The 20,547-nt window shown below is 42.5% G+C and overlaps 2 protein-coding genes across 3 annotated transcripts in view; one reads left to right on the top strand and one right to left on the bottom strand.

Moving 5' to 3' along the window:
• Positions 1–249: 249 nt before the first annotated feature.
• LOC143355449 (uncharacterized) lies at positions 250–1,292 on the top strand. The gene is made up of 2 exons (XM_076790257.1): positions 250–422; positions 1,059–1,292. Exons 1-2 carry the CDS (start codon positions 312–314, stop codon positions 1,158–1,160), a joined length of 213 nt encoding a protein of 70 aa, XP_076646372.1. The 5' UTR covers positions 250–311; the 3' UTR covers positions 1,161–1,292.
• Positions 1,293–1,422: 130 nt separating this feature from the next.
• LOC143355447 (A disintegrin and metalloproteinase with thrombospondin motifs 7) overlaps positions 1,423–20,547 on the bottom strand; it is a 105,563-nt gene continuing 86,438 nt past the window's right edge. Inside the window, exons 4-18 of one of the 2 annotated variants that reach the window (XM_076790253.1) lie at positions 18,525–18,822; positions 11,320–11,639; positions 10,025–10,299; positions 8,920–9,066; positions 8,015–8,165; positions 7,837–7,926; positions 6,643–6,958; positions 5,959–6,086; positions 5,573–5,820; positions 5,378–5,495; positions 4,533–4,795; positions 3,815–4,329; positions 3,255–3,428; positions 2,699–2,770; positions 2,197–2,335 (exon numbers count right to left, since the gene is read on the bottom strand). In XM_076790253.1, the coding sequence (XP_076646368.1) occupies positions 2,703–2,770; positions 3,255–3,428; positions 3,815–4,329; positions 4,533–4,795; positions 5,378–5,495; positions 5,573–5,820; positions 5,959–6,086; positions 6,643–6,958; positions 7,837–7,926; positions 8,015–8,165; positions 8,920–9,066; positions 10,025–10,299; positions 11,320–11,639; positions 18,525–18,822 (3,111 nt within the window). In that variant the 3' untranslated portion in view covers positions 2,197–2,335; positions 2,699–2,702. Of the gene's footprint in view, positions 2,336–2,698; positions 2,771–3,254; positions 3,429–3,814; positions 4,330–4,532; positions 4,796–5,377; positions 5,496–5,572; positions 5,821–5,958; positions 6,087–6,642; positions 6,959–7,836; positions 7,927–8,014; positions 8,166–8,919; positions 9,067–10,024; positions 10,300–11,319; positions 11,640–18,524; positions 18,823–20,547 lie in introns of both variants that reach the window. The other variant, XM_076790252.1, reaches the window with a different exon arrangement.

Below are 20,547 nucleotides of genomic sequence, written 5' to 3'. Positions count from 1 at the left end.
CTTGAGCAAAAGTATTTCAATGAAACGAGAATTAATTACACATTTGAGCTTTCTCTAATAATACGCTATCTGAAATTGTGCCTCATATTTAAAATTTTAATAAATATTGTCTTTTAAGCATACAGGTAGGATCGTTTCCGGATCGTTTGAAATGCGTTCGTAAAATTTCTTCGACTTTTCCGTCTACATTCACAGTATCGATTCATTGACATTGGTCGTAGAGATAACGACTCGTTCCATAGCATTCCATAGTTCCATTGCTACCATTGCTACTTATCTGCGATTCTCGTAACGAAGTAGGAAAAGGAAACATGTTTGCGATCCAGAATGTAGCCAGGAGGGCTCCGCAATTGTCGAGGATCGTTGTAAATCAACACAGGACAATTTCTTCGCTGCCACCCAGAGAAAAAGTAACTCTTATCGTGAGTATTGTCTTTCATATTCTTAATTATGTAATAAGGTTGCGGTGCATACAAACCAAAATTCGTGAATCCGTAATAGAGCTAGCAAGTTTTACATTTCGACCGGTGAAAATGATAACTATTTTAATTTATAAATATCCCTCGAAACTTCACAATTATTACAATGTCGATGTAATATAACATATAAAAAAATTTAGGTTATGTTCTCTTGTGCCTTATATTATTAGATATTACGTTTTTTTACATATACAACAAAGTTTCATCGAATTAAAATTACTGTCCCACACTTAAACTTCATGTACTATAGTACGAAGATCATTTAATAAATAATTGAAATTAATATTCACAATTTTATGCAAATAAACCATATTTAACATGTTCTGTGCTATCTTTGTTCTTCTGTTAATTCAGACTATTTAATGTTTTGATTTCAGACTGGTATATTATAGTGTTATTATATAATAAAATAAATATTTACATATAAAATTATGTTTTGAACCCGTATATCATGTATCAAACTTGGGACGGAACGTGTTAATAAAAATGTCAACTATTTGTCAAGAAATAAGAATAATTTGTATACACATATGTTTTGTACAAAGTAATCAACTTTTAATACTGATGTTCTTATTGCAGGAGATATTAGCTCATGGAGGGATATTGTGGTTAGGTATTATGGCAGTACCAATGTATGTTGGATGCAACGTATTGAAATACAATGCAATGAAGGGAGATTGAAGTAACTAGAGTGCTTAGGCTTAGTCATATGTACATATATAGTTCAAATACGAACAGAACTTTGGAATGTAAGCTCCTGAATTTGGAAGGTACATGATTAAACAAAATTAATATAAATTTTCTTTTTTAAAACCTGCAAATGTTATTTCCATCCACGATAATTATATTTTGGGACCAGCATTTCATTTTGCAGTACAGGATTATTAAACAAAGTTTCGATTTTATTTTTATACAATGCACATTGCGTAAGTTTATTACATAAATGACTGCAGTCTTACATTTACGATTGTACAAAAATAGAGTACCATGAAAACGTACAGCTGGTTATTGTAAAAAATAGGTACACCTAAAACTGTGATAATACAATGCGGAGAATGTACAGTTTAATTAGACAAAGCTTTGTTACTCCATTCTTTCAGTAGCAAACGATTGTTTTCCAGCGGAATTCTGTTACTTGGCACATGGATCGTTTCTATTCTACAACCGTCATGACAAATGCGACGCCAGATACAAAAGTTCGCTTTTACATATATTTTTCGATTGAAGAACACATCGAGAATATTCTATATACAAACGTTCGCACACCGTGCAGATTTTCATTTTCCTACTCGCACCGTTAGAACCACTATGTCTGTAAAACTATAAATAATGTTATTGGTTTACGTTCGAAGCAATTGATTGCTTGAATTAACTTTCTGTTAAAATATAATCTCATAATCGCGTTCGCATTGGAATGTCTGAACGAACTTGTGATTCTCGTACACTGCTCTGACCATGATTTAAAGTCATTGCTCGAGAAAAGGTGTATGGAAGGAATGTAGGAAATTTATTATACATCCACAGAGCTCTTAGAGTATCGGTAGTATTTTTGACAAATACTTCTGATGCAGCAAGTCTGTTGTTGAAGGACATCAAGAACAAGCGCACACAACTGGGACGGATTTTGTTTCACGGAAAAGCGTGATTCGAATGGTTCCCGCATCCATAGCTTTCGCTGATCCAGGTGACCTAATCGTAGATCAGTCAATCGTCGAGGATGTGTCTTTTGTTTTGCCGGTTGTGTCTGCGTTTCTTGAAACACGTGGCGCAACATTTCTCCTGGACGATCGATGACACGTCGCACATGCGTTTGTACGTCGTACAGACCGAGGCTGGGACGATGGTGTCCTTGCACTCTGCAAAAGATGGAATTCTTAGTCTGCAAACTCATTAATAGATTATAATAATGTGATGCTGCTAGATAATGTGTTAATATGTTAAGTTCATTGAAAAGTTGGACGTTTTTCGGAGTATAGCCAATTAAGAAGAGTCTATAATAGAATTCAAAAGTACCGCGTCGATGCTCTGCAAGTAAAGCAGATTTCTGCAGACAGTCGCTAAAAATTCGGCGACACATTTTACATTAAAAAAAAAAAAGAAGGGTGGCGAAAAGGATTTTTGGTGATTCGTAAAAAGTATTTTACCGTTTCAATGTTATTTCCTCGCTTACTGAGACAGCGCAATATGAAATAAACAACCCTGTTAAAACAAACAGTCACCTTTCTAAAAAGTTGATCCAAGCTTGTAACTCCGCTGCAAAACGTTCGTAACTTCATTGTAATTTCTGTCACCTGAGGGATGTTTTATAATTAATCCCGCATACGTCATGGTTATGTGTAAGATAGAAAACGACATTAAAATGGAAACAATATTTTTACAAATCGCTCAAAATCTTTCACAAATATTCTTTTTAATACAAAATGAAGCTATTTGTAAAATCTGAGCACAGTTGGGTTTCAGTGGTTTTCGGAAATATTTAAACATTCATATAAGTAGTTCCAGGGCTATGTTCAGAATATACACTTGTGCACGCATGCGCGCTCGAATGAGGAGTCCTAAAGCCGTATACACAAGAGCAGTGACTTTATCAGAAGGGAATGGCAGTAAACTTTCGATTTTAAGGAAGACGTTAGCCGGACCGCAGTGCAGATAGCGTGGCCAGCCGACCATGAAGAGCATTAGCTCGAGCGAAACAGAGGTAGTAAAAGTTATTGCGGATGTTTGCGTTGGCATGCTCCCTCGGGGTGACGATCCCTCTAGAATGTATGCAATTACCAGATTTATCGTTCGCGCATTGCCGCCTATGATAACACCGCCTCGTATCGATTGGCCTTCTCTCGGGGTTGCAATCGTCCGAGAGCAATTCCGTTATACGGTCACGACAGTCGACTTCTCTACGTTTAACGCCGACCCTTGCCAGGCAGGTCGCGTTGCAAGATCCCCATCTTCCTGCAAGCATACCCATAAAGATCGATGTTTTACGTGCCTGATCTTTACCACGACGTTCCTCTGGCAGCGGGCCAGGCCGAACGAAAGAAACGGTTAATGGCCTGGCTAAGTCACGTCGGTGCATTACGATAACCGATAACTAATGTGCGTCCTGATGCAACTTCGCGCTGCTACCGATTGCGAAAGTATTCGATATTTTACTTGTTAGGAACTGAAATTCTAATCTGATTTATTCTCTTTCTCATATCTGAAATACTATCATCCACAGAGACAGAGCTGTGGTGGTAGCATAGTAGGACATATCGGCCACTTGAAATAACGACTCCTAACTACTTCAATTTGAGGGCTACCCTTTGGACAATATTTCAGCGAAACAGTGAACTCACCTGTGACCCATCTGCCACCTTGACAAAACTCCACAGTGGCCGGTTTGTTGTCAGGGTTGCAATCTCCCTGCACAGAACAGGCGACTTTCCTGCTCCTTTTTTTATTCGCACAGTGGCTCCACTTTGAGACGATCCATTTTGACTTGGTGTTGTACATGGAGTTATCCGGGTTCTCGTCGACGACGTTATCGAACTCGAGAATTTCCGGTTCCTCGGTGGTCAGGCCGTCGACGATCGTAATGCCGTCTTGGTCGTTGGAGTTCACGTTGTAGAACGACGCGTCTTTGTTGTCCGCGTAGACGATCAAGGGCGCCTCTGTGGTCGAGCCGCATTGTGGCAGGTTCGGACAAAGGCTGACCTCTTCGGGTTTCACGTCTCTGTTGCAATCGCGGTCCGGCAAGGCCAGGTCCGAACGGTCAGGTCCCATCCCTGAGGACACGCACATCACCGAACGCTTCCTGAGCGCACCGTCTCCGCACGTTACTGGACACATTTGCCACGGTCCGATCCACCATCTAATCTCACAATTATTATTATCATTATCATTAGCCGAAATGCAAATAAGTTACATAGAGCCCTGGTAGTTACGATAAGCCAATTAGGGATTGAGGAAAATCCTGTTTAAGGGTTAGGGTGTAGAGAGATTGCTTAGGGTATATTATATAGGAAATATAGAGAGATTACGTTTAGTTCCTTGAGAAGGTAGCTAGTGCCTTACCTAGCAGGACAGGGGTTAGTATTGCAGTCCCGCCACATAGTTTCCGGCAGCTTAATGCCCTCGCAGAAATGGTCCTCGACGAGTCCGCTCTTCCTCTCTCTGCAAAGAGCCTTGGATACTTGTGTACCACCTCCACAGGTCACAGTGCATAGTGACCAGTCCGAAAATTCCCAATAGTACTCCGGTGCCCGGTCAGGTTCCTTCTTCGGCACGGTGTATTCGTAGCGCAGCCCGAAATTGCGGTAGTGTCCTCTGGAAATTAACTGGAGTGATGGGATAACGTTATTGAGAATGAGAAGAAAGTGGCTAGAGAGTAGACCTGAGAAATTGATCAGAAGATAATGCACAGGATAAAACAATGATAAGAATTTCTGTAGAAAAGTATGTGATTTATCAAGTGCGCAGCGCTATCGATTAGCAGTGCGCGACCGATTCCATAAATAGACGTGCACTGTCGAAACTTGTCAGTTCCTGTGGAGTTCCTGGGGTGGACGGACCTCTCTGCTTTCTTCTTCCATTTCCCATCTTCGTTCCTTTGGTCCCTTTATTAATTTCCTTGTCCCTTCTCTTGTCGCTAGATTTCTAGATTCCCTAGTCCCTACAATCTTCAGACCATAGCTCGCCTACTCCTTAGCTCTCCCACTCTCTAGCTCTCCTAGTCCCAAATTCTCTTGATCCCTAGCTGCCCTAATCCCTAGATCCCCTAGTCCCTAGTCTTCACAGCCACTAGCTCCCCATAGTCTCTAGCCTCCTTGGTCCCCACTTCCGGAATCCATTCGCCAAGTTTAGACTAGTCCTCTATCAGCCATTCTACCGAAGAATGAATGCAGTCGATGGATACGTACGTAGATAGCGATGTCCTCTTTAATAGGTCCAGGGATCCTAATCTTCTCTCTATCACGATCTCGCTCGTACAAAGCCGGAGTCCCAGCTACCTCGTACTCTCCAGCTAAGGTGATCTGCCTGTCCGATCGGAGCAGAGATCTCAGACTTCCAATCTCACAATATCATAACTTCATGTTGTTTTCAAGTCCACTCACCGTTTTCCATTGAGGAAGTACTTATCCGAATTCGGCACGCCGATACCAATGTAGTTCTTACTGTTACCGATCTCCTCGATTTTGATGTTCCTCGAGCCGGAGGGTACCACCACAACCTCTTTGTAGCCGGGCCCATCGGTTTGATCGTAAACACCTCCTGTGGTCTCGCATTGGGTCCCATCCCCATGGCATATCCCGCAACGATCTTCCGTTGCGTCCGAATCGACCGACCAGTCGCAACCAACCTTCTACAATTTGTGGATCAATTTCTTCAAGTATGATCTATTAGTTGGCTGTTGAAGTAACAGCTACAGGTTTCCCTTGTTAACGGGGATGAGAGGTTGGGGGAGGGGGGGGGGGACTGTAGAATATTTCTATGAACTGACCCTGCAAATTCCAGCGATGCACATGTCCCTAGTACCGACGTTGCACGGTGTACCATCGAGAGCGGCCTCGCCCCATGGAACGATCACGCTTTCCTCTGTATCGGTGCAATATAATTCGCAAGGTTCCGCTTCAATTAATACGATCGTTGTATGAATCGTTCAGTTCCAGTGAATCACAAGCACGATATTGTTTATATACATAGAGAAGAGTGTTTTAACCCTTGGATAGCTGGCGATTTTGCAACTGCTTAGTTGGAAATTCGGAAGTACATTTAGAGGGTCCCATTGAATATTTTTCCAAATACATTCTTCGAGCCAATATAGCGGGATTAGTAGAAACAATTCCCGAATGAATTACAAATTACAAAGTGAACTTCCAACAAACTGCCAAGAACTAAGTAAATGAATTACTCTTTAAATTTTTGCTGGGTCAAAGTGGACCCGGACATCGCCGCACAGTGACCTGGACGCAACTTCTTAGAAAGTCAAACCTCTACCTATCGCATTAAGTAAAATTCTATGTTTATTCTATTGATAATGAAAATTGAAATCTATCTGTGCCTCGACACAATATTTATTAAGGCAGTTGTTATACAAAAAATTTCCTATTTTTCTCAAGAAAATAAAGTTTCAGTGCGCCGGCACGCCATCCAAGGGCTAAACCACCGGAGCAGATCGGCTTACTTTGATCGAAGTACGGCAGCCAGGTATAGTTCTTCCCCTTGTACTCCTTGTCGTCGTAATTGCTGCATTGAACAGCCCTAAAACTGGGCGTGCCCTCGGGGCAGGGTTGCGTGTTGCAGATTTTATATCGTCGCCTCTCCCCGATGCAGAACTTACCCCCGTGTGCCGGCTCCGGATGATCGCACTTCCGCTCGACGATCGAGACACCGGCGCCGCAAGATCTAGAGCACTCGCTCCAGGATCCCCATTCACCCCATCCTCCGTCGATCTGTCTTGGCTTGTCCACGATCGGCACGCATTCTTGGTCCTGACACCACTGGGGATCATTAAAACAATTTTTTCAATGTAACCAAAAATTAACTCTTCGCCATAGAACTTTTTTCTTTCAGTACAATTGTTAGAATTTCTAGTAGATCTGTCGTCAAAATTATGAGAAGATTATGGATTATGTGTTAACACCTTATTTTTAACGGAAGTCTACTAATGGGCTTTTTGACCTATTAAGTACCAAGTTTTCATTTTTTAATTTCTGCTCTAAATGGTTAGTATTTATATAGAGGGTGAGTCAGTAAGAACCACTGTCCGAAATAATTCGGTATCTCTTGGTTGTAAAAAACTTTTTAATGAATTATGTAGCATTTTAAGGGACGCATTGAACGAGTACAGTTTGATTTTTTTAAATCACGTTCTTTCCGAGCCATCAAGGTGATCTTGAGTATTTTCTAAGGCTTTTCCAAGGTCAGCTCAAGGCCATCATGTTATAGGTCGCTGAATTCTTTGAAAAAACACAAGGTCACCTTGATGTCTCGGAAAAAATGTGACATAGAAATTCAAATTGTACTGATGCGATGCATTTGTTACAATGCTACATAATTTATTAAAAAGATTTTTGACACAACCAATAGATACCGAGTTATCTCAGATAGTAGTTCTTATTGAATCACCCTGTATTCCAGACGATTTATGTCAAAAGTTAAATGCGTGATCCGAAATGAAGATTGTAATGTTCATAAATTGTATGGTAATTGAAGTTAGTTATCATCGGATTCATGTTACGTTTATTTTGATAGTGGCTCAACAAGTCATTTGGTTTCTTTGATAAAGAAACAAGTGCATAGCCGAGGAATTCGTTTGTAAAGTTCGCGAGGGGAGTGGTTAGTACGGAAGATCACTTTGAAATTACTGTGTTCACACCATGTGTTTGCCACAATGTGTCCCGGGGGCGGCTGGATGAAGCATAGTGGTGCAAATGCCGTCGACGATGCACCACAACTTCGAGCAGATCTGTAAAGAAGATTGGCAAGGCTCTATTCACGGTGCCGCGTTCGAGAATAATATATTCTCGGGCAATCAATTTTCTTTTGTTCGTCACCTCCTGCAACGGGGAGCAGACAGAGGCTTCGCGGACGCCGAACTGCAGCCTGCACTGGTGTTCCGCATTGTACATCGCGCCGGGTGGCAAATCCGGATACGCGTAATCGTTGTCTGCCGGCTCGTCCTCCAAACACTCGCCTTTCCCTTGGCTGCAACAATAGGAGGGAGAAAACCGTTTTGCTCTCTGTCTCTCTCTCTCTCTCTCTCTCTTGGGGTGGATCCCGCGAATCGCGACAGTTTGCACTCGGGGCAAACAACAGTTCGACAAACTAGGCATTGTTGGGCATCGAGCTATGCCCCGGAAACTGTCACCCGTAATACTTGCGCTGTCACGTGTGTTTATGCGAAGAGTGTAGCAAGATAAACGTGGACAAACAACCCCCGGCCCGTATCGATCCCTCGTATTTTTACATGGAATTCAAATGGTCTACAACGACTAGACTGCGAATCTCTATGCTAAATAAAAATAGTCTGCATGCATCCCAAAACAGAGAAGCTATATGCACTCTTACTTTTTTTTTATTTACTGTTTTCAAGAAATCTTTAAGAAAAATATTCTTAGTATTCTAGTGATGCATAATTCAGTTTTCTGAGGGAAATATCCATACAATTGGTATTCTAAAAAATCCTTGACACCTAATCAAGCTCTATGAGCAAACTATTAGCATTTTTAAAAAATTCCTTGAAAAAACTATTAGTTACTTTAAAAAATCCTCGAAGAATATATTCCGACTAAACAAATATTCTAGAATCCCTAAAATGAGGGGAGCAAGTAAGTGTAAACAATACAAAAAGTCGACAAAAATTGGCAGATAAAAAAGTCGTGATAAAAATCGAATTCCTGTTACTAAGTGAATCGAGTTCGGTGAAATTGAACTTGCTGAACGAATGTTTCTTTCTTACTCCAAGAAATTGGTGATGTCTCTTCTAGAGCACCTGGACCAAGCGACCCCTATAGTGTCTACCTCGAACGTCGGCGTCATCACGTGCAGCGTGTCGCCATCCCGTTTGCTGCAGCCGATTTTTTCTGTGTCGTGGTACATCCCGAAACTGTAATCCAAATTGGAAACACAGCCAGTGAATCAAACGTTGTCGAGTGACAAACGAGCCGACAACATATACACCATACAACGAAGCGATAGCACGCGCAACCTGTTCCTCGTGGCACGTTCGCGATAACGAGACCGCATTATCGGCTAATAAAAACAAATCCGTTAGCGAGAGGAATGGATCCTCGCAATTCTATTATTTTCTGTTTTTTTTTTATTTTACACCCGGGGACGGCGAAAATAATGTTTCGAAAATATTTATGGAAACGATCGTGGCAACAGATTTACTTTTTCCATGTCACAGCAACGTTATTCGTTGCTCTTTTTAAAACAAAAATGTTCCAGGCAGTACAATAGTGTACCAAAATGTTGCGGTACATTGTTTAAAATTAATTCGTCTGAGATCACGAGAAACATTGAAAACATGCAATAATTGAATGACCAGGGATTGCATCGGTAATGTACAAAGCCGATTATCACCGTTGCAGCTTGTTAAATTATTCTAAATACTAAGAAGACTATATTTTTAAGAACTGGCGCACTGTTTGTTGGTTACTATCGATTTTCCCAATTGAACAGATATAAGGAGAAACATTGGAAGATTCTCTAGTAATCCCAATTGAAATAACCATTGAGAATATTGCAATATACAGAGTCGGTTAGGTTCATTTTAGAGTCAATTATCATAGATACAAGAGAAAACCGTATTTTTGTAGAATTTATGTTCTTTTGTTGGTTATCATCGAATTTCGTAGTTGGACTAAAGTGAGGGGAGACATTGAAAGCTTGCCTGGCAACCCTAATTCACCGAACAGAGACTGGTGCCGCATAACGTACCCAGAAGACTAGGTTTGTTCTAGCTTGGTCTACTGTGCATAACGGTTGGAAAGACAGTGTAACATATTACAATTGGCACCGCGTCGAGAGAACACGACACGACACGACGCGATTTTGCTCACTTGTGTCCCAACTCGTGCGTGATCGTGTGCGCCAGGGTGATCCCATTGTCCTCGTTGACGCTGCAACTACGGTCCGGTTGGCACATGCCGGCCACGTGGGCGACGCCAAGGGTGCTGCACGGGGTGTTCGCCCTCGAACAGATGTCCTGCCTCGTCACCAAAATCGCGACATCGTGGTGATTCGGATGGGAATCGTCGACGGGGTTCAGCTTCTGTTGCCACTTGCAAAAATTGTACAGGGTCCTGTCCGCGTTCACCGCGATGTCCAGTCCCTGCTGAATAAAGCAGAACCAATTTCATTTCATTCATCAAACCATTTTCATTCACAGATTTTTATTGCAGATTTTCACTCAAATTGGATGCAGAATGGAAGACGTTGCCCATTAATTTGTACACGCAACAGTTTGTGCGACTTAAATTATTGCAAATCGCGGATTCAATGGAACCAGAATTTCTGCAGGAATATTTAAACACACCAACTTCTTTCAATGCTGAAAAATGAATACAACGATTTCTGTATGTATGTCGCCAAGGCCTAGATGATAAATGTCGCGGAATTATTATGTTGTTGACATATATCGAGAATTCACTGCAGACGAGTTGTTCTTCGGGTCTTCGACAGACTTTCGGTGACATCGCGGCGTCAACAGCCTATCGTGGCTAGCATCCCCTAACTTCAATAACCGGACACTCGAATAATCCTCACGTCCTATTGTCAACGCTTTCGTAATTTCCCACGGAAGTTCTTCCAGCGAGAAGCATTACCGTTCGAAGTCGACAGGAAAAACTCTCTTCGTCCCGTCGATCTACATCCCGCTGAAACTAATAGTTGGAAAGTTCAACGAAGCGCCATGACTGACGCAGACGTTAAGCTTCCCGATCGGGGAGTATCCGAGGATGAAGTTCCAGGAATTACTTTTGACGCTACCGAGCAACTTCATTCGCCGGAGAATGAAGTTTCGAATGGATTTCATAAAAGCCCGACGTCTCTACGAAGAAAAATCGTTTCCGTTGGGATCTACCCCCTCCCCCCTGCTGCGAGCTGCGAGCCCCTAATTTTCTATCAAATTACATGCTCATCTCTTTTTCGAATCCACTCCTTCATTGATGTATTACAGCGAGCACTTTTAAGATTGTCCTAGAGGAAGAAGAGTCTAGTCAGTGCTCCATAAGTGAGAAAAAAAAATCCTAACAATGAATAGAAATAGGGCAATTTTGTTGGGGAAAAAGGGATTTGTTTGTACTGTTTCGAGTAAGGTTTGCAGTTACGGTTGACGTGAGAGGTTCGTACGTACTTCGGCCTCGTCCTCCTCGACGAGAATGATCCTGACGACGACGACGTTGATGAAATTGCCGATGGTGGGGTCCAGGTATAGGGACGACACCATGTTCATGATGGTCAGCAGATACGTCTCGACGTCCCCGTCCTGATGAAAAGCCATCATGGTCGTGTCAGCGACAACGAGAGCCTCGACGTGACGTGGCCGGCTGATCGATCTCTTGGAACGCTGCCATCGTTTCGCCTGATGGTGTTTCCTTCGACCTCGTCCTTGAACCTGGACCAGCCCTGGCTGCGTCTGCCACTCGAGCCGAGTCTCTGTCAGCCGCCTCGGCTCTGCGAAAACCATAGCAATCTGATCACCGGATTTCATCCGTTTACGACAAAACGTCTGCAGGCGTTCTTCAAAATGTTAAAAAGTTATCAAAACTATTTGTTAACATCTATGTATTAACCAATTAAAATTATTAAAGAGAGAAACAAACTTTTTACCTGGCTCCTGTTTCTTACAATCGATGCCAGAACAATTTTATTTTGCATGAAATCAAGCAAATTGAATTTCCTCTGAACAAAAAAATTTCTAATCACTCTTCAAAGATAGGTGAACGCAAAGGGCGATAGCTTATGCTGATAACTCTTGTCGAATGTACGTGGAAAAATTTCGAAAGAAGTCCGAGAAAAACAGCTGTCACGGAATACCACCTTATTACATGGAAACGCAGAGTTCGGTTAATAGGCTCTCGACATGGAAATTGTGCCAAAGAGCAGCGGCCGCGGGTCAGCAGTTCCGAAATTCGTGACTAAATTAGCCGAATTAATCGCGTTCGATCGGGACAACGTCCAGGCAACTGGATTCCTGGCAATCATCCGACTATTCCCGTTCCCGGGTATATTTATGCTAGCCTCGATTACCGTGGGACGTTGGTCGCTCCGTAGAATCGAGAATCAAATTTACGCTAATTAGCCGCATGCTGTGCCCTCCCTCAAACTCTTCCTCTCTCCTTCATAGTCCTTCGAGAAATAAGAGCAAGACTATAGAAGAAATTCTTTTCGAAAATTATCGCCCGCGAGTTTCAAGCAAGATAAAGAATCGCACGATAATCAGTTCAGGCTCATTTTAAATCGCAAATTTCTTGTTTCAGACACCTTAATTAGTTTTATCAAAAGCTTCTCTGTGCCTTGTGGAACAATGGAAAATCGAAGACTCTACTTTCGAAAATTTGTTGGCGATGGTACCGCTTTTCGTTCAAAGTTAAATAAAACACGGTGGGAGAAAATCGCAGACCAATTTTTCGGACGTTGTTCCAAAGAGGAGACTCCAATCTTCGAATCCACGGTTGGTCGCGGGAAAAATTTGTTATCATCGCCGCAATGAATTCGAAACATTGCCAAAAGTATTTTCGCTGTTTCAGCGTCGCACAAGCGTGTGAGGCTACAGCGTAGGGGATTTTTATAGGAAACTTCTGCTAGCGGGTTAGAGTGGTTGATCTTTCGAAGAGAAAGAACCGATGCATGTCGATTGCCGGCTATTACCGACGAATTTTGCAACATGCGTTGCGTAACGGCGCTCCGGCCGCTTTGAGAACGGTGAATTACCTTTTCCGTAAGCCGACACCTCCGCGGGATCATAGATCACGGTGGTATCGCGTTCGCCACATCCGATACCCACCCAAAATCCGACAAACGATCGATTGCCCCGTCCAGTAGCAATTAATCATCGAACCAGTCGCCGACTGCATCTATCCTCCTGCTCGCGCGGTGCGCGCGCGCGCTCGCACACTAGCCGCACGAAGATGGAATTCCTTTCGAAAATTGGACAGAGCCGCCGCGATACGTGTTACGCTGCTATCCTAGATTGGAATCTCAATAGGTTAACCGTAATGGGGTCGGCGTCAACTTGTCATCGAGCCCCATTTCTCTCGCGAAACCCATGAATCCGTCGACCTTTACCACCAAAGGAGAACTCCTCGCGTCGAAATCTCGTAGCGACCTGTGCGACTAGTCCTAGCATAAACATCGCAACAATTTATGGAGTCCATTCGTTCTATCTTTTTTGTTACTACGATCACAAAATGTTCGAAGTATACTCGAAAAATGTATTAGGGGTACCCATAAGTAATCAATTATTTGCAACGAATTTGTTTCGCCTTTAGTTTTGTACCGATCGTTCAAGAGGAGCACGTATTCTTTTACAGTTTTTGGTAAGGCAGCCTGTGTTCAAAATATTCTAAATAGTATAATTCTTTTTTACAACCCGAGACTTTACAACGAGATTATATAATAAATTAAGAAATAAAAGCTTAAAGTTACTACAAAGTTTGTTTTAGATTTCAAAATAATTGATTACTTATGGGCCCCCCTAATACTTTCGACACGAGCGAAAGGAAAATTGATTTTTTGGCCCGGTAAGATCAGAATATATTATTCGAAACGATTAGGCAGCGAGGGAAGACGGATATAGAAGTAAGATAGACTCGTTTGATACTCTGCGGCGCGAATGAAAATCGCGGGCAACGCACGGGGCTAATCCAATTCACTGGAGACCTGTAATTAACTACAACGAATATCCATTTCGGCCGGCCGATCCATCGGGATAGGCTCGAATGAAATCTTAATTGCACGCCTACGATCAGCCAATCTGCATAACTTAGGGCTTGGGGGAACGAGTCTTACGTGTCTGCCAAGTATACGTCTTTTTCGAGATAGCGGCGGGGTTACACGCGTTTCCAGCCCCTCATTTTGAGTCGGGGAAGATTGATGGGATCGGTGAAAATTAAACGCACCGGGACTAGTCGCCGGATTTACTAAACTTTTGCGACCCCTTCGACGGCGACCATTTTTCTTTGCGTCGAGTGGCCGAAGGGTCCTCGAGAATTCGCATGTTTTGTGGCATCGAGTTGATGCCAGAATTGCAGGTTCTTCTGGAAAATCAAAATTTCCTGCGGCGGTTGCAAAACCTAGAAATCAGGTAAAAAGTTTCTTTCCTTCTTTACTAATTTTAATCGATCGGAAATAATTGTATCGACATTCTTCAATTGTTTTCTAAAGTATCGGTCGACTCGAACGAATTTTTGTTTATTTAGTCTTTTGCAGAAACGATCGTGTTCATTTCTGTGGGATTTGGTATGGAATTTTATTTGCAAGATATTTATTTCTTTGTTTAGGAACATAATTGTGCGCATTCGATGGGATTTTCCATGGAATTTTATTTGTACGGATTGTATAGTTGCACAGGTAATTTTTGAAGAAGAATTAAAATAATGAAAAATTGAATCTCCAGCGTCCCTCATACGTCTACGAGTGAAAACGCCCAGAGTTTAAAACTTCGAGACACGAGAGACAGGAAGTTGGCAGGACAAACAAAAAACTAATTTCTTAGAGGGCATTATAAACATTATTTTCCGAGCTAGTCTCCTCAAGGCACTTTAAACATTATGGGAAACTAGTTCCCACGGAGATATTCAATATTCCAAGTTAGATAGTTTGAAAAGTTCTGCGATGCAGAGGAAGTTGTGCGCGCTACTCGAAGATGGCGCCCCCATTTACTTTTTTCAATTCCATTGTCTTTGATCCCTAACATTATTGATGTTTCACAAATGCGCATTCTATACTCGAGATGCAGTCAATCCCCTCGTAAAAAGTTATTCTGAACTTTCGACATAACATTGAGATAATGCTAATCTAGTGAAAAAACATTTTTATTTTTAATTATTCTGTAATCGAAACCTTTACCAACATATTCGTGACGTTTTTCTCAATAAAATGAAACCAAACATGGCATGATTTGAATCATATTTACTTGTTTTATCTGCGGTACAATTACTTTTCATTGTTAAACTTACACAAGCAATAAATGAAATATTAAAGGGTACCTATCTTATATTGTAATATTACATAGTCTATGCTTTCAAAAAGTGCCCAAAGCGAGTTTTCAGACTGTAATTTTCGGTACCATCAAATCAGAGGTGGATAAGCAAATAGATTCTAACACTTATAAACGAACATCAGAACAAACCCCATCAATTAAAAAAAAAAATGAACAAGGTAAGATTTGGATACTATACTCTCGAAATATGATAACCGTTGCCCGGCCCGTTCTCCGGCGGCGGCACCTGTAATTAATAGCGAGACGCAAAGGAGGGCGAGCGCCGACACCTCCTTTTTGGTCTCGTTTTCTTTTCTTTTTGCCGCGGCGATCGGTTCCCTCGGTCTTGTTCCTGCTGCAGCCGGCGCGTATTACAAGTATTTATGCCGTCTACGCATATAATGTAATTGGACTCGTCGAGATACGGAGAGCGTGGGCGTTTCAACGCGACGCGAAGTCTTCGGCGTTTGTCTTTTTACCGGCGGGAACATCTTTGACCAGGTGTACCAGGTAAAAATCGAAATTCAATATTTATGAGGTTGCCCGGGTGGCCGGCAGACACCAACCGAACCCATCCTCGATAAAATCTCGCCAATGATCCGTCCCCATTCCTCCACTAATTATCAACGAATCGGATCCATTTAATATATCATCATTGCGTGCAAAAATTCCAACCGATCCTCCGCCTACCCTTACCACTCAACCCTATATTTTAGCGCCACTGCGGAGCCGGTCATAATGTGCTCTAGGAGTTATTATTGGACGGTGAATCCTTATCCGAAATATTCTGTTGTTAAATGAATTTAATTTATTAATATCTATTGATAAGGAGACATTTTCTAACCAAATCGCGTCGAACTGGAGTCAAATTGATTTTTTGTCTAGCATGTTTAATAGATTGAAAATAATATATACAGTATTTTGAGAGGTCTCTAATGATTTCTTCTAATGTTTTTGCACAGAATCCTCAGGCTACGTATAAGACAGCAGCAAAGAGTTTAATAATTGGTAGAATTCCGTCGGAATCGCGTTGATCCTCTCGCGAAAGGGTTAATTCGAGGATCGAATTTCCAGTTAACAGGATAAGCATCCCCATTTCGAAGCTAATCCAGCAATACCACGTGTGTGTAATTCATTCGCCGATTCTCCCCAGGGCTGCCCGTTCTTCACCCGATTTCTTCCGTTACGCGCGCGGGCGCTCGCGCTCGCGTTTACGCGAGGCCACGCGGAGTAATTGGATACGGCGCGAATATGCTGGGCAACGTTTTCGAACGCCGTGTGTCGCGTGGGCGTGTCCACCGATGCCGAACCTTATCTTCTTATCTCTGTGAAATTGCTCCTCGGGATACGACAAATCTTGCCCGGTTCGAAGCTTTTTCCCATCGCTAATTGCCCGGCCCGTGTAATTAAAAGGTCTGCGACTTCGATACACTCCCCTCCAAAAGGGTCACTCGTGTACACGGTGCTTTTCACGGCGACAATCACAAAATTGCCGATTTATCACCGAGAAACGCGAGACAGTCTACGGGGTGTCTCGGTCAAACATAACCATCTAAGTATCTGTCTTATTTATCATTGTTTGAAAGAATGTTTCAGGTCAAAGTTATAGCGTTCAAAAGGTACGTTTAATGACGGGAGGAAATGTCTTCAAGGTCCGTTTTACGAGATTTCAAAGTCATCGGTATATTTTTAATAAACACCTTATATATTTTCTTCGATATTGTCGTAGAGCATAAAAAGGCGAATCGAACGAGTACCATAACCATAACCTTCTGATCATTCAGTCTCCAGATATTTGTGTCTGAATGGTGGTATAGTTGTTTCTTTCAGACACAAATATCTCGGGGTTGAATGATCGGAATGGTATAGTTATGGTACTCGTTGGATTCGCCTTTTCATGCTCTATCAGAATAACAAAGAAAATATATAAGCTGTCGATGAAAAAAATACCAATGACCTTGAAATCTGAGAAAAGATTCTTTGCACTGTCACATGTACAACTTTCACATAGCGTAACTTTGTTCTGAAGAGCTTCTTCCTGCAGTAGTAAATAAGACAGATAATTGCTTCTGTGATTGTTGCCTCTATAGGAATTTAATGACAGTGGTTTTTGGCGGGGAGTGTACAGGCCGGAAGGTGGACACACAGTCGATCCCTAATTAAACGGTACAACCTTTTTTCACAGGTGGGCCCGCGTAAACACGCGCGCGAAACCGCCTATCTTCGTTCCCGTGGCAATCGTTTACCGGGTCTAATGGGGTCTGGTCGTTTTAATTCTGTGGCTCAATAATGTTGGCGCGAGAGATACTCGCGATGGCAAATGAGCGTAATGTTTCACAGATTACGCCGGGCCCTCTGTCATCTTCGCTAATAATCCCGGAAACTGGTCGCGCCGCGATTAAGGAATAGTTTATCGATGCGTCGTTCAAATATCCGAACGAGTTGCCTCTCGTTTCGCACATCGCATCGGTCTGTGGAATTAACGCGCGGCTTTTCCCCCCGCAGCACTTGGAACTTTGATAGCGGAATACTAATCGATGAAAGCTGGAATCTTGTCAATTTTCCAGCGACGATGATCCTTGCAGGACGTTCTATGTATAGATGATAAGTGCTGGCTTAGCGAGTGGATTCTTGGTGCAAGTTTCCAGTTTTGAAAATACACTTTATTAGAATCGGAATAAGAGAGAAATTACTTGTGCCAATTAGATGTTGAAATAGTGTCAATTTGGCGTGGTATAGTGAGATCTGCGGTGTCAGAACTGCTGCTGTATTAATGTGACGATTTTTCTCTCAAACCTACTACTCAAAAATCGCCGCTTCTACGCGCTTGTGCTATCACCTACACCTAACGGATCCACTCAGTTGAAACCAATATGGCGGCGTCCTAATCTGACGAAAGCGACTGAAATATTACATGCGTATAACTTTTGAATCAGTGAACTCCGGTCATTAAAACTTACATTTTTGGTATTTTCTCGTCAAAATCTATAGGATTATATGAAAAAAAGTTAAAAATCTTTGGTCCCCCAAAGTGAAATTGAGCCGAATTTTTCCCAATTTGCATTCATTCAAACACGTGTCATTTGTTACAGATTTAGAAGCAGTAGAGGAAAATGAAGAAGATGGCGTCATTCTCACAGTTACTCGCGATATTCAAACTAGAAGAAGTGGGCCGCCTGGTGAACAATACAGCACGAAAAGTATGGGAAGCAGAGGAGGCAACACAATCAACAGAAGAAGGAGCCGAATGAAGCAAAATTAAAAGGAAGCGGTAGAATAAGAAGAAGCGGTGGAAGAATAAAAAGGTGTAGAAGAAGAAGAAGAAGAGGAGGAGAACGATGGAAAGGGATTCTCACCGCGAGTGCCACAGTTTCTCTCGAGTTTTCTCTTCTTTTTTCGTCGGCGTCTGTTGCGGCCAGCAGCGGTGGCAGCGGCGCCGATCTCGAGCTGCGGCTGTTCGACGGACCTGCGGAACACGAGATGCGGCCTGCCGGTGACCGAGTGCAGTTTCCGGACCTGGCGCATCGTCTTCTCGGCGCCGGCGTCTTCGAGCCTCTCTTCTACATCTCCTTTTCTAACTTGTTCCTCTTCTTCCGGGGACAGGGCGACTGGTTCCAACCAGAACTCGCCGTGCGAGCTCCGCAGCATGCCCGCCTGAAACACGAAACCCGAGAGATCGTGTTACTTCACTTCACTTCTAGACTCCCTTTGTTCCGACTCTGACACTTGAACTATCACTGGACCGTGCGCATCCCCTCTGCGCTTCTCTTTCGCAAGATGCAAATTTATGGCCTCACTGCGGACCTTTATGCGAAATAAGAATCGTCCGCGTCGATTCCAACAGACCGAAGATTATTAGGTTGCTGCATACGAAATGTTTTTTAACAAGCACAATTCTTCTTCCGAATAAACTTATTGATCAAAGCAAGCAACATATACTGTCAATGAATCAGAAATTTCTTGACTGCATCACGGTAAAAAGTCGAATTTTTTGGTCGTTCACGTTCTGCATTTGTAACATTCTCGACTCCATTTTGTAGGTTTTTTTACCATTGTCGAATAGACATAATACATATAATACAATGCGTTGTCTTTTCATTGATTGGCGTCCAAATAAAATTGATTTAAAAGTCAAATTAGAGATTTTTATCAGAACTGAAGACACAACCTTAAAGGTCAGCTGTGTGTCTTAAAATGATTATACATTAAACTTGAAGATTGTACTAGTATTTCTAGAATCGGACATTTCATATGCAACAACCTAACAGACGGGGACTTCATTCGTAGTTTAATCATTTCAACGGTCTGGAAATAACAGATTGGCATTCTTAAATCATTTCGACCTTTCTACTATTTTAAATTGCACTACTCTCTGTCATAAATACATAAAATTCATAGAAAATGCATAAAGTTCTTCAGAGCCGTTTTGAAAAGCGAAGTCGATGTTAAAACAATTTTCAAGATCTGGCAGCAACGTTCCGACGATTTTGGGACCGATTTGAAGTTCGAAAATTTTGCTCGAACATCGTCGTGACCCATCGCTAGACGAACCACGCTCGCCACGCGTTTCAGGACCCTCTTTCAGTTCCTCCCTACATCTGCTTCGCTCCAAGGACCTCTTATCCCCCCCCCCCTATCCCGGTTCACTCTGTTGAGGATTTCTTGAAACGATTATCCCGCCGACTATTTTTACACGGTTTCATCGAGCTCTCCTACGGAATCCGAGATTCGTTTCTGGGATTCCCGGTATCGGCGACCGGATGAATTATATTCCCGCTGAAACTGGTATCCAGGCACGGCAGCCTACCAACTACGGGGAATTTCTTCATCTTGTGGCCTCTCTCGCGGAGAGATAACGTCGTCCGCGACTTTCCACCGTCGATGCCCACGGAGAAATATCGCGGGGAGCTTTCTCGCGCGGCTTTCTCCTCGCAAAATTTATTCCACGAGACACCGTCGCCATTGGGACCGTGGTTAGCTCGCTAAGACTCCGGTTATTGGCTAACTCTCTTTTGAACCTGACTTGTCGGTGGAGTTGCCCAGCATTAAAATTAAGAGTTCCCCGAAATATTTCTGAGAGACGCCTAACCTCAAAAAGTGAGGCTTCAAATGATTCTTATTACCGCGACATATGAATTATATGACATTTTTTCTGAAAATTGAGACTTTAAATGTTCGATAATTCTATAGGTTTCTAGGCAATGTTTTAACCGCAGGGTCTCGAAATTGAGACTTTAAATGATTTTTTTTTTTGTGACGTGAGTATCAGCGAATGAACTATAGACACTTTTCTGCGTTCAAATGTTGATGTAGGTTTCATACACACGATATACGAGGTGTATTGTCAGTCGTGTTGATTATGCAGACACCGACCACAAA

This window comes from Halictus rubicundus, chromosome 7 (genome assembly GCF_050948215.1).
Source record: "Halictus rubicundus isolate RS-2024b chromosome 7, iyHalRubi1_principal, whole genome shotgun sequence".
In the NCBI taxonomy this organism is placed as follows: Eukaryota; Metazoa; Arthropoda; class Insecta; order Hymenoptera; family Halictidae; genus Halictus; species Halictus rubicundus.
The sequence above is the reverse complement of the archived record's forward strand: the minus strand, read 5'-3'. Positions and strand labels throughout refer to the sequence as shown.